General features: G+C 29.5%; 2 protein-coding genes across 2 annotated transcripts; one reads left to right on the top strand and one right to left on the bottom strand.

Annotated features, from left to right (window-relative positions):
• Positions 1-2,489: 2,489 nt before the first annotated feature.
• LOC145051583 (uncharacterized) lies at positions 2,490-5,382 on the top strand. The gene is made up of 4 exons (XM_078999484.1): positions 2,490-3,198; positions 3,273-3,361; positions 3,646-3,743; positions 3,987-5,382. The coding sequence occupies exons 1-3, from the start codon at positions 3,028-3,030 to the stop codon at positions 3,695-3,697; spliced, it is 312 nt and encodes a 103-aa protein (XP_078855610.1). The 5' UTR covers positions 2,490-3,027; the 3' UTR covers positions 3,698-3,743; positions 3,987-5,382.
• A 6,786-nt stretch (positions 5,383-12,168) lies between these two features.
• LOC145050408 (uncharacterized) lies at positions 12,169-13,475 on the bottom strand. The gene is made up of 2 exons (XM_078998663.1): positions 13,166-13,475; positions 12,169-12,692 (listed from the first exon to the last, which is right to left on the bottom strand). Exons 1-2 carry the CDS (start codon positions 13,473-13,475, stop codon positions 12,169-12,171), a joined length of 834 nt encoding a protein of 277 aa, XP_078854789.1.
• Positions 13,476-14,692: the final 1,217 nt, after the last annotated feature.

Genomic DNA, 14,692 nt, shown 5'->3' with positions numbered 1-14,692 from the left:
GTGAAGACATGATTTTATATACATACATATATGATTTTGAAGGAAGGATGATTGCAATGGCGACATATATGATTGGTGGCAGCGTATTGTAGTGGGTAGTGATGATAAAATTTATGTTTAACTTATTTGAAATTTTGATTTATTGTAAAATGGTCTTTATTAAATTTTGAATTTTATGTATTAAACTGTAAATAGATTATTAAATTATATAACATATATTATATATTGTGTTAAATTATGAATGAAAATATTAAATTGTAAAAATTATGAATTTTCCATTTTCTTAAGAAAAAACACTAAAAAATTAGGATTTTTATATGTTTATTAAGCATTCACATGTTTAATAACTATAAAATATGATTCTTAGAGTTCTTAATCTTTTTGGGTTCTCATTTGAACCACTCCATATATATATATATATATATATATATATATATATATATATATATATATATATATATATCAAGCAAGACTTAAATTTATGACCGTAATTGAGAGTCATTATTTACAACTACTCAACTAGGCCAAAGGCCTTTTAACTATAAAGTATAATATCTAATACCAGTATTATTGTGTATACAGAGGAAAATTGTTTCATAGCTTCACTATATATATAGGTAGGTAGGTTCAAATGTTTCCTATAATTATTGTATGCATTTATGGACCAATGAAATTTTAGAAAAAAATAATTATTTAATAATGCATATAAGGGTATTATTAGAACTTTATATATAATCAACTTTATAAACAAAAAATAGTCCCTTAAATCTTGGACGTTACTAAAATCTCTTTGACCAAATGTATTTGACTAACACATTAACTCTAAGTTCCTTCATATACGTTTTCTACCCTTTCGAGCAGGAACAGAACGCAGCCCACCTATTCCTTGATTTTCGATTATCGGTGGGCGTGGCCAAGCTTCCAAGATAAATTGATGAACAATCACCTAATCTTATTTACCTGATTTAAACTTGCCTCCACGCCTTCATCATCTTCGTGATGACTACCAATTCCCCACTTAAGAAATCAGGGTCATTCAATTCAATGCATTTCAATCCTATAGTCTACACCCTTAGATCATTTGACATCATCTTCCTTAGACCAAAACCCCGTTGCGTAATGTTCCCTTTCGTTCGTCATTTACTCTCTGTCTCTTCTTCCTATCTAACGTTAAGAAACCTAGGAAAAACATTCGCTTCTACTTCTTTGTCTAAATCTTGTAGACCGATCACTCCGTTTCGTCCTCCAATGTGGAAGAACTGGAACTTGCAGATATCCAATTCAAGGTTTCGAAGAATAGTGTTCAATCCGTTCAAGCATCTGCGACTTCATTAAGGTAAGTTATCTTCAATTGGTCTGCGAATTTCTCGGAATTTAATCGATTCGAACTCTTTCATTGGCATTTTTTGTAATTTTGACATAGATTTTTTAGGGTTCTTTCCAATCCCACCTTTATCACATTCCAATAATTTTCAGAGAACAATGATTCATATGTTCATTTGTTTCCTTATAAATCAAAGAATGAAACACGATTCGACGAGAATGAAAGCGCATTAGAAAGTTACCGTTTTCATATTTGATAAGAACTTGTCAGATAACTGGAAAACCAAGACAATGATGAAGATGATTGGAGCCGGTAATGATTTGGTATGCTCTTACAGGGTTTCTTCCACCCCTCACGCTTCTCTTGAATCCAATTCCAGAATCGATCGATGAATTTTCTGTAATTTGCTTCCTCTTTGAACTTCGAAAGAGTAATTTGCCTGTTCTTTTTTCCTTTTTATTGTTTTTACATTTTCGGTACCCTCACTTGATGTCTTATTTCATCCAGTCCCTGGACTTGTGTATCTTGATCGGATGTGTAGAAAAAAAAACCCAAATTTCGACAAAATTGCAAAATACATAATTTACTTGATGATTTTACTACAAGTTTGTTAGCCAATGCTCAATCTACCATTTTAATATGTAATTTATCGATATATATGAAAGCCATCGAACAATTAGATGTGTCTGTTGGAAAGAATCATGAAGTCTAGCCAAAGACAATTAAGAAACACCAATAGTTATTATTGTTTTTGAATTTTTAGTATTTCAAACATGTTTGTTCAGATAATTTTATGTTCTCTATTATGATGACTGCAGTGAGTCAACAAACTATATATCATGGGCCGAAGTCGCACTTGTGTGGTTAAACTAACTATTCTATGATTAAACACAACCATTTGTTAGAGCCAATATCATTTATTACTTTTGTTTCAACATGAATGATTTTTGAAACAGGTTTTTGGTTCAAATGTTCGATACAGGTTTCATTACCTTCAATTCTGTAGCAGATGCAGCCTCAAATATTACCATCTGAACAAGTGTCCAGTATGTATGCTTTCTTTTCAAATGTTCTACTTGATTCTTCCATTTTTACAAATTTCCAAGCTTTCTCATGTTTGTAGTTCACAACTGTGCCTAATTCTTTTAGTTGTCCTTTAGGGACAAAAAAGAACTTGGAAACTTTAACAGCACATCAAGAAGAGTCATTGACCTCTGCTGACCAGAATGATAATCTTGAAGCCAAGGGAACTGAAAAAGAGAATGTTGTGCTATATGATGATTCTTATCCACATGAAAAAGAAAATGAAACTACAACTGAAGATAAACTAAGCCGCAGTATTCACCAAGATTCCCAAGAGGAATTACCTACAACTGAAGTCCACGATGACACTATGGGAACACCTGGAATAGCTAATTTTGATGTTTATGATGATTTGGTTGATGCATCAATCATTCAAAGTTTAGATGGCATAGAGAAGCTTGAATCGGATGATAACTTGGAAGAAGAACCCGCTAATGATTTAAACTCAGTAATTCCTGATTCCGATTTACAGGAGGCAGCAATAAATGAATCAGATATCGATGATAAAGAAACTCAAGAGTTCTTGGAGTCATTCACGTACGGAAAAGGAAGTTTTAGATGGTGGATTGGTAATTTCGATTCCGATTCCTACTCCGATTCCATAACCAAAATTACTTAACATGGAGAAAACATTTGATTCAATGGATCTTGAAAATCTCCCATCTGCTGCTAGGATACCTGCTACATCTGTACTTTCACCATCACTACAGACTCTCCCTGGAAAAGTTTTAGTTCCTGCAGTTGTTGATCAAGTACAAGGGCAGTCATTAGCAGCATTGAAAGTATTAAAGGTCTGTTTTAAAATTATATTTTTAGTTTCTTTTTTTATAATTAAAAATATTGAGAGTCATATATATGATGTCAGGTTATTGAAGTTGATGTTCAACCCGGTGATTTATGTACTTGTCGCGAATATGCTAGATGGTTGGTTTCTGCCAACAGTGCTCTTTCAAGGTACTATACACATTTTGTTTTTGTAATGAAACTGTATTAAAGTTATAATTTTTTAATATATATATATATATATACTCTATCCAAAGTGTACCTTGTAATGTATATCAAGAATGTAACTGAACTTGCATTTGATGACATTACACCTGCATATTCGGATTTCTCATCTATTCAAGGTAAATAAAAGAAAAATACAAATTTTGGATTCTAATTTACAATTATGTCTTATTTTCTGTTAAAAAAAACTGTCTTGATGAATGAAATTTATGGAACACATGGAATTTTAGGCTTGGCAGAAGCGGGGACTTATTGCCAACAAATTATCTCAACGTGACATGAATATTTCAAATCAAGATGAGACTTCTCTAAACGTTTGTCCTGAAAGGTACATGTTTAAGACATTATACTTTCATGCATTTTACAATTTAACCCTTTCCTCAATTATTTTTACAACCCTTTATCTCGTCAAGATCTTGTGAGCTGGAAAATGTCCCTGGAAAAAAGACTGCTTCCTGTACTTGACATAAATGTTATATTTATATACAACATTAAAATCTAATAAAATCTGTCTTTTTATTGACATAAACTTTTTAAAAACCTAAAATATTTAATTTGTAACAAATTCCAGATCCTTCAATGATTCTCTGGTTTCATAGACATTGACAAGATCAATCCAGACGCTTGACCTACACTCATAGCAGACTTATCAGCGGGAGAAAATGGAATAATTGGCCTTGCATTCGGTGAGAATGGCATTTTCGTCTTTTTCACATATAAAAGGTTGAGATGCAAATCCATATCCCTGATTCCCACCTTTTTGGATAAAGACAAAATATTGCAATTTTTGTTTCATTGACATCAGTCACAGTCCAATTCTTTGAACAAGTTAAGAAACCTATCTATATATCTCTATATATATTAAAAGAGAAACCTAATGACATTACCTTCAACAATCAGAACTGTTGATTGTGTTTTTTATAGTTTTTAAATGTTAGACGAATTTGCTTGCGTCACCTTCATTGAATTAATTTCACATTTCGTTTCTTTTGATGACTTACGCGTTTCCTTTATCAAATTCAAACTTTCCAAAATCGGATTCCAATCGCTTCCCTCACATAACTGTCAACCATAATTCGGCTTCACCATTGCAACAATCGGCCAATCATCCCTTCTCTGTCAAATGAAAATTCTCTTTCGCTTATTTTACAGGTAACATATTTGGTTTTTCTATCAAATTCGACTTCTTTGAAACTGTGTGGGATTTTTTTATTTATAAATTAGAATCAAAGCTCTCCATGTAATTATCCATTTCTTTCATAAGCATAAATCATTACTATCTGCAACGAATGCAGATTTTCCCAAATTAAACTACCTGCTTCATCCATGGCTAGATTTATCCTTTTTTTTCATAAAGGTATAATTGTCTTGATCCTCTAACCGTATTTTTAGACAAGTTTCTATTTTGTACAACAATTGAATTTCTTAGAAACCAACTTTTTATCGTATTCTCATATATGCTTCATGTTTATTTGAACAGGAGACAAGTTGATACCTCTCCACACCCGGTGTTTGTTAATTTACTTGATAAGAAATAAGCTTAGATGCATTATTTAGGTAAACCCCCGTAGACTAGACTGTAGTGTTTCATTAATGTTAGAAAAATGCTTACAACCAGTAACACATATTTTTATACAAAATGCTAATCATAATTATATGTTTTCAGGGTAAAAATTGGTTTGTGTTTCATTATGAGATTTGTTTTTTTATAATCATAATTACATATTTTCAGGGTTAAAATTGGTTTTCACCACTATATAGCCACAATATCTCCATTGACGGAATTTTATACAAGTCTTTATTGTTGAAGATAATATTTTGCATCTCCAACAATAAAATATGCTGACATTTCCAAGGTTGGGTATAGATTTGACTCTGATTCTTTTTTCCCATGTATGTTGTTTCTTTGTGTAGTTCTTGCCAATTACTTTAATTCTAAGTCACTTCTATTGTTCCGATAGACCAAATTAGACATCAACGTGCATCTAATTTTGAGTTTGACAAAGCAATTGTATATTTGCAACAAGCTGTAGAACTGGTATGTATTATCCATTTTCTTAATTTCTTTAAACACACAAATATATTTATAAGTTTAACAAACTATATATATATATATATATATATATATATATATATATATATATATATATATATATATATATATATCAAACCTAAGTGCTCATGTTTTGTAATGAAATGTAATGTCTCTGTCTTCACAAAATGAGCATTATCTCACATCTTTGAAAGCAAGTGCTATGTTATTCAACTAAATTTGTTCACTTTGTAATTTCTTATCAAATGCTATAGGTATTCAACTAAATTTGGCTATCACTTGTAATTTTTAGTATTTTATAAATACATAGCCTTATTCCTTCTCCTGGTCGTGCCTTTACATCGATTCCTTTGATTTCGTGTTTGATATGTCAAAAACATTGATTTTATTTGAAATGTATACCATATAAATATATTACATCGATAAACCTTATTGGCAAATGTTGGAGATTGATTACTTAGGATTAATTAACATTTTTTTTTTGCAAAACCGCATTTTAATTTTATCTGTTACATATTATTCTGTTTTTTCAAGGAAGCATACATCGATCTCAAATTGCTAATTTTCTTTATGTGTTTTTGGAATACATTTTAATTGTGAAATTGATGCTATTTGCATTGTCTGGGCACGCCGAGAGTACAATAAGAACCTAGCACTACCTTATTCTTCCGATTACCTGGTTTGAATATTTTTATTGAGTTTACTTTCTCAAGAATAAGTGGGTACTCATAGTTTCTTTTCAGAGCCGGTCACCCCTGTCTGGATCAAGGGTAATTTGGTAAATCACTTTATTAAAGAGTACAAATAATTGGATTTAAAGTTTTTATTTGTTTCTATTGCATGAAGTTGTTGGACATTTTTTACCGTGGTTGTAGAAAGGTTTGGTTTTCTTGATCCAACAGTTCATTATGTGTGTTTTAGATAAACTGTGAAATGATCTTCATCTTTGATCTCTCAATCCTACAACCCTTTTCTAAATTCCTTTTTATTTTATGTGAATGTGATGTCTTGCTAAAAACTTAATAATCAGTAATATTGTTGTTATTTTTGAAGGTCAAATTGTTGATACTGTTGACTGTTGTAATGAATCCTCCATTTGGAACAAGGACAAAAGGAGTCGACATGGAGTTTATTTTTGAAGGTTAAATTGTTGATACTTTTGTAATGAACCGTTCTATTAGACAATAGCTTTTGTTAAATAAACAATTTTACATTGTGATTTAATTATTGTATTTTTTTATTGTTTAAATGAAAATAATAGCAATGCACTTTCAAAGTTGGAAAATCGTTGAAATTAGCGACCAAAATTAAAAAGTTGTCAAAATAGCATCATGTAAACTATTTGCCTTTAGCTTATGAGATTTTGTATCTCAATGTAACATTTCAAAGTAGGATGCTATTCTGATAGATTTTCCAATTCTAACTATTTGTCCAAATAGCAACCTGATTGAAAATTTGTCAAAATAACATATTTTCATATGTGGATATGTTTTTTGACCTAGCAATTTAACATTTTTTAATAATTTACCTAAAACCCTTATAATAGCAACTTATTTATCTTAACTAAAAAAGATAAAAATGTTGCGTCTTTTTGACTTAATATAGATCTAACTTGATCCATTAAGTCACATTTTACTTGATACATACATGTTTTTTTTTTCTTTTTTGAGTTATTTTTTACTTAACAGAGACCTTTACTTAGATGTATTATGAAATCAAAATGATAAGAATTTTTTTAAGACTTAACAGGAGCAAGGTTTTTACTTTAATTCATGAAATTTGATGCAAGTCTGTATGTATATGTATAATCTGATGCAGGCGGGATGTAACTATAATTCAAATATCATTACGAGTTTATTTATAAAAAAACAATGTTTTATTTCAGAGAATTAAAGACAGGTTATAATAAAAAATACATGATTGTAGTATTTTCCTATTTGAACATTGTACTTCAATAATCTTCTTATTTTAGAAAGTACGCTGTTGATTGTAGTTATCCTTATTTATCTCTCAGAAATTTGGTAACTAAAAAGTGGTTCAGATAGGAATACATACAAAGCCACACACACGGACAAACACAAACAAAACATATAACAATGGGATAAAATGGGAACTGGGAAATTTGGTGATTAAAAACTAATCGGCATAGGCATACACACATAGCCACACACATGCACAAACACAAACATACAGAAGGCATAAATAATGGAATAATATCATTTATTCTTGATGTTGATTCTACATGAACCGAACAATAAAATAAAATTGAAAATATGCAACCATCATAGAAATCCCTTCAAAAGATTTGCAAAAAATATATTACTCAGCTTCTGCAAGGAATTTAATAAATAAAAAACAGAAAAGAAGCAAATGCCCCTAAGAGATGAAAAGAACTAAAGGCAATGACCGCCATTATCAACTGTTGGATTATACTTGTGTAGAACCGTCTTCATTCACAGTCAGTTATATGTTGTTGTTTCTCATGTCACAAGTAAACTATGCTTGAAGGTAATCAAATGTGACAAGGAAGGTCGTCCAACTAATAAAACAAAAAATATTATCTATGATGAGGTCCTTCAACGATTATAGATATTCAGATATTTCATTGCTTTATTTTTCAAACATTCCAATGTTAAGTATGCTGTTGTTACTTTATTATTATTATTATTATTATTATTATTATTATTATTATTATTATTATTATGCCATATTTCTACAAATTTATATGTATTTTTTATATGTTCCTCGCGTTTTATGCGGGTCATAATCTAGTTAACAGCGAAAGACAAAGATCTAATTTTGTTAGAATGAAATCTCGATTTTATGGCATGGAATCTCAAATTACTCATTAGTATTTGAAGGTATACGCTCTTTTTTTGCAAACTTAGTCACATTCATGTATTTATTAATTACATATGTTGTATGTTTCATCAAATGGAGTATAAAGATTTAAGCATCTGATTTTGCCCACCAAATGTTTGTTAAAATGCTTGAATCAGATATTTCAGCCAATTTTTTTGTAATCTTTGAACTATCATATCTCTCTCATACTAGCTTGGAATGATCTGAAATTTGTTTATGCATATTCTCCTTTGTGTTAACTACAAGTCAGGTTCCGAAGTCATTTTAATTGGATTAATATTGGCTGAGTTATAGTCCTTCGAACATACAATGTTACAGCTATATTTTTAGCACTTTTACTTTGTTCATAAATCTTTGTGATCTTTTAGTCATATTTACCACATTCTAGCTTGTAATAAGCTGACCTTTTTCCAAAGTATTTTCCTCTGTGGAATTAACAAATGGTCATTATCTAAGAGTGTATAATATTACAATGTGATAACATGTATCATATAATCACACAAATTTCAGCATAAGGGTATTTTGGACAATTAACTATTTTTAAAAAAAGGAAATTTTCGGATATTTAGGGATAACTAATTGTCCTAATTTTAAAAATCTAAATTTTTTAAATTAATTCAATTTTAATTCCAACATAATTTGTAAACATAACCGATTTTTTTCTATTAGAATTTTTTTTGTTAGAATGATGTTCTTTCAAAATTTTATTCTATTAGAATATTATTGAAGAATAACCGAATTCTTGAATCCCTAGTTGAAGAATAACAACATTCTAACATATTCTTATACATTCGAACTTAAATACAAACTCATACATATTCTTCCAGACTAAAAGACTTATACATTTTAATATAATGTAGGCTTAAGAATCATTGTAATTAGATTAAGTCGGTTATTTGGATCAAGTAACTCGGGGAATACTTGATCAAGTGACTCGAGTATTACATTTTGTTAGAATAAACTACAAGTCTTTAATGTCTAACACGTTCTATTAGAATTTATGGTTTTATTCTATTAGACTATACTGAAAGTTTTAATATTTTAAAGTTGATTATGTTTTTTTTTTTTATTTAGGTTTTGAAGGGGCCGCCATTGATGTGGAAAATGAAGAAAACATGGAGAACAAGAGTATTCTAGCAGAATGTTGTTATTTTTTAAGAATTTTATTCATTTTTGTTGATATTCTTTTAGAATACATATAATTATATTAAAATGTATAAGTCTTTTAGTCTGGAAGAATATGTATGAGTTTGTATTTAAGTTCGAATGTATAAGAATATGTTAGAATGTTGTTATTCTTCAACTAGGGATTCAAGAATTCGGTTATTCTTCAATAATATTCTAATAGAATAAAATTTTGAAAGAACATCATTCTAACAAAAAAAGTTCTAATAGAAAAAAATCGGTTATGTTTACAAATTATGTTGGAATTAAAATTGAATTAATTTAAAAAATTTAGATTTTTAAAATTAGGAGAATTAATTATACCTAAATATCCGAAATTTTTTTTTTTTTTTTAAAAATAGTTAATTGTCCAAAATACCCTTATGCTGAAATTTGTGTGATTATATGGTACATGTTATCACATTGTAATATTATACACTCTCAGATAATGACCATTTGTTAATTCCATCTGTTGGTCCATATTTGTGCTTACGAGCACACAATAGATGCTAGGAACACAATAACCTAACCCTATATGTTCACAAACATTGTAGTTTGATATAATTGTTATAATTGAAAGTACAATGTTATGTTGGAATAAAGTAACGGTACATTGTTATTTTCCACGATTTAACAACTAAATTATTACATCTAAATCTCATTAATGACTATTAGTAAAGAAAATGAGAGATGCATACTTGGATTCCAACAATAAACACTTAAACAAACTAAAACTTTAGAAGGAGATAAACACCAATTGAATAAATTTTTATTCATGTAATGATTGGATGCAAGGTGAGAAATATATGAGTTCTTAAATCTTAGAACTCTTGGATTTATGTTAAGCCCATAAACCTGCAAGACATTGTATAGAAGAAAATGAGTGGAATATTTGAATTATATAGTTTGATTAAAAGACAAGCGATTATATTTAGATTGTGGTAAAAGGCTAATTGTTCTAAACATGATCTTAATAATTGATGGAATCAGGAATTAAGTTCACTATTCAGATAGATTCATACTAAAATCAACATCAAAATAGATACGAATGAAGTTGAAGTCCAAGAATAATCATTACCTTCAGTGGTGGCCATTTCTCAGCAATGGCTATGGATATCCATCCATTTCCATAACCAAGCTCAGAAATTGTCTTATCCTTGAAGATGGAATTTGAATGTCTATTTAAACCCTCATAGAAAGTAAACGGCATGTCAGGTATCACCACCATTCTTAATTTACTATTAGGATACCCGCGCGATGCAGCGACGACAAATAATTAATTTTATGATAGCGCTTAGATTTCCTTCTGATGAATAGATTCCTAACATCAAATGGTTTTTTTTCCTAACATCAAATAGTTTTTTTTCACCAAATAAATCTACCCAATTCACACAACATAGATAATCTATTTTAATTGTAAATAAGTTTTTAATGTAACGTCCAAATGGTATGATTTTAATTTTTTATTATAATATGATTTATTAATAACGTTTTATGTCAAATAATAAATATATATTTCATCTATTTTATATTATACTTACTATACAAAATGAAAAAAAAAAAAAATCATAATGACTTTTAAGTTTTTGGAAAAAAAAATCATACGATTTAAATAAAACACATAAATCAAAAAGCAATGAACTATTTTGGATAGGATGATAATTTTTTGAAATAAATATATTATTAATTTTTATTATCTCTTCATTTTTAAAGTGAATTCGTAATACTTTTTCTAATGTGACAATTATATACTTTGTTTTTTAAATATATTTATTTTTGAATTAAAATAACCTTTAAATTTAAACTATGTTAATTATAACTTAGTTATTAGTATTTGCTCTAAAAGGACGTCGATACCGTTTTAAGAGGTTTTTAATTTTTGGTATCATAATTATTAATTATTCTTTATATATATTTCATTTGGATACTTTTTTTTTTGTTTTGTATCATTTAAAAGATGGAAATAAAATAATAAATATGCCAAATATGTTAAATTATGTTACCTTTATTAAAATAAATGTTAAATTAAATATTAATATTTATGTAAAAAATGTAACGTCCAAATGGTATGATTTTAATTTTTTTTATAATATGATTTATTAAGAACGTTTTATGTCAAATAAAAAATATATATTTCATCTATTTTATATTATAATTACTGTGCAAAATGTAAAAAAAATCATAATGACTTTTAAGTTTTTTGATTTATGATTTTAATTATAAATAAAAGAGGAAAATACATTTTATGATTCTAAAATATACTCTAAATAAAAATAAAATAAACAAAAGGCTAACAAGTAATAAAGGACATCAACTTCAAATAAAAATAAATCATTTAGACTGGAGGGAGTTGTGCCACCGAAACCGCACTCCATCCCCCGCCACATAAGCGCATGTCATTTTTTACCACTAAAGTGTGGTTTCTTGCCACACTTTTCATTTCTTTTATTTTTTTGTTTTTTTAAGTATTTTAATTTAATAAAACTTCTTTTTTTTTAACTATTTTAATTGAATATAACTTCTATTTTAATAAATAAATAAAAAACATAATTTTTCATTACTTGAAAATTTAAAAAAAAAACAGTACATTGCGTTACCAAAAAAAAAAGCCACACACATGACATTTAAATAATCCTAGAAACTTAAAAAACATAAATAAAATAACTAAAGCAAACTATATAAAGTCGTTCTCCGAGAACTCGTCTTCGGGGTCATACGGTGGATCCAAATTAAGGTTAATGTTTTGAACCCCGTAAATGTGTTCCACCAAGTCATTGCGAAGATTGTGAAATGTTTCAGTGCAACGTATCTCTGTTCTCCTGTTTATATACTCTTCGCCACCAATTTTTATTGGTTGTGTCTCTGGTATGGTTTCTTCCTCGTCAAACGCACATATCGCTCTTCCTTCGTCTTCAATAATCATGTTATGCAATATAATACATGTATACATGATTTCTTGAAGTTTTTCTTCGCCCAAATAAGCTGCTGGTTTTTTCAATATGAACCACCGTTTCTTCAGAGCTCCAAAAGCACGCTCAACATCCTTCCTAGCTCTTTCTTGAGCTCTCTTGAATTTCTTTCGTCTAGAACCATGTGGAGCTGAAAACGATTTAACAAACACAGCATACTCAGGATAGATTCCATCGACCAGATAATAATCATACTTATATGGCGTTCCACGCACTTGAAAAGAAGAATCTGGTGCGAATCCATCGTATATGTTGTTAAATATTGGTGAACGGTTAAGAACGTTGATGTCGTTAATCGAACCAGGAGATCCAAAAAAGCATCCAAATCCACATATCTTATGATGCAACTACTTCAAGTATGACCGTTGGGTGACCATGATCACCTTGGGTAAATTGCCCATGATATGCTGTAGGGCAATTTTCCCATGCCCAATGGAGACAATCTAAGCTTCCTAGCATTCCAGGAAACCCATGCACACTAACATGATGAGCTTGCAATTGCAGGATGTCATTACGTGTAGGCTTACATAAATATTTTTAGACCATAAAACTGAATCACAGTTTTGCAGAAAAAATGGAGACTGTCTCGTGCTATCCTAGCAGGCATCCTAAAACTTTCGTCTAACGCATCAGGCAGAATGCCATATGCTAACTGACGAAGTGCGGTCGTGCATTTTTGTAAGGGAGTGAAACCGAGTGTACCTCTAGCATCGTAGCGTTGTTGGAAAAAACTGCACTCCCTCGTTACATCTTCAACTATACGTTCGAATAAACCTTTGAGCATTCTGAAGCGCCTACGAAAATAATACCTTTGGTAAGTGGCATTCTCTGCAAAATAGTCTTGCACCAAACGTTGGTTAGCTTCTTCACGATTTCTGTAAATATATCTTCGTCTTCTCTGTTGAAAACTTGCAGCTGCGTTGTTACATACAACGTTATATGTTTGTTCCGCCATTTGAACACACACAATAGCGGTATCAAAATTAGTCTGAAATTCTTCAGAAGATGACATTTTTTAGAGAGTGGTGATTTTTAAAAAATCTTTTTTTTGAGAGAGAGGAGATTGTGTTGTGAAAAAAATTAAGTTGATATGTATATATATAAGAAAAAGCAAAAGAAAAAAAAAATAAATGCTCAATCCTTCCCATCCAGCTTCAGCCAATCAGAACACACGGTTTTGGAGGATCGTACTGCAGCCAAGACCGCACCAAACCGCGGTCTGGGGGCGGTGTTCCCATCCTATGTGGCACGAAATGCGGTCTTGGACCGCACCTACACCGATGAGCCTTATAATTTTATCAACAAATTTTCTTGTTAACAACTTTTTACAACTCGTTCTAACCTACATGCCTAAACATCTAAAATCAACATCACATAATTACTTGAACATCATTCTTCTTGTTGTTTTTAATTAAATATTTTATTGGTTTTAATTTAATAGTTATTTTGAGTTTTATTTTTCTAGAGTTTCATCTTTAACAAGTAATGTTTGTGAGAATATTTAAAAAGAAATGTTGAAAATATTATTCTATGGTTTACGGATTTTGTTTTAGCATTGTTATTTTTAAAAATTAATTGTTTTTTACAAACCACTCTATTTGATAAGTTATTCACAATAGATATTTTCAAAGCTTAGTGCTCTTAAACAAAAAATAAATACCAAATAAACTATTTTGTGTATATCTTGAGAAATATTCAAATAACATCTGCCTTCTGATATACATTACATATCTGAAATATAAAATTCAACAAATAAAAGATATTACATTTACATGCTGAAATAAACTTCAAAGATCAATCTATCTTCTACTTTACATTTCTAGATGTGAAAGATACTTAAAAGTATACACTCAATACACATCAGAGTATTGTTTACAATCAAAACAGAATAAGATACATCCTCCTTTTGCTTAGCATTTGAGGATATAAAATATGAAAATCAAAACTAAAATATAACATTCCCAGATCTGAAACACAAAAATCAAAATTAAACATCCTACATTTACAGATCTGAAAAAAGAAAATTAAAAACGAATAGATTTCGTATTTGAATATCTAAATACGAAATCAAAAACTTATAGATCTGACATTATCTGATCGGAATAACTAAAAAATAAACAAAAGAGAGCTCAATTTCTAAATCAGAAAGATCTTAAACAACTCCATACTTCCAGATCTAGGGTTGTTTACAAGTGACATTAGTGAAGGTGGTGTTCAGATTCAGAGTTT

Source organism: Lactuca serriola, chromosome 5, assembly GCF_051521515.1.
Source record: "Lactuca serriola cultivar US96UC23 chromosome 5, Lser_US96UC23_V15, whole genome shotgun sequence".
NCBI lineage: Eukaryota > Viridiplantae > Streptophyta > Magnoliopsida > Asterales > Asteraceae > Lactuca > Lactuca serriola.
Note: the sequence above shows the minus strand (reverse complement) of the source record. Positions and strands in the feature narration are given on the sequence as shown.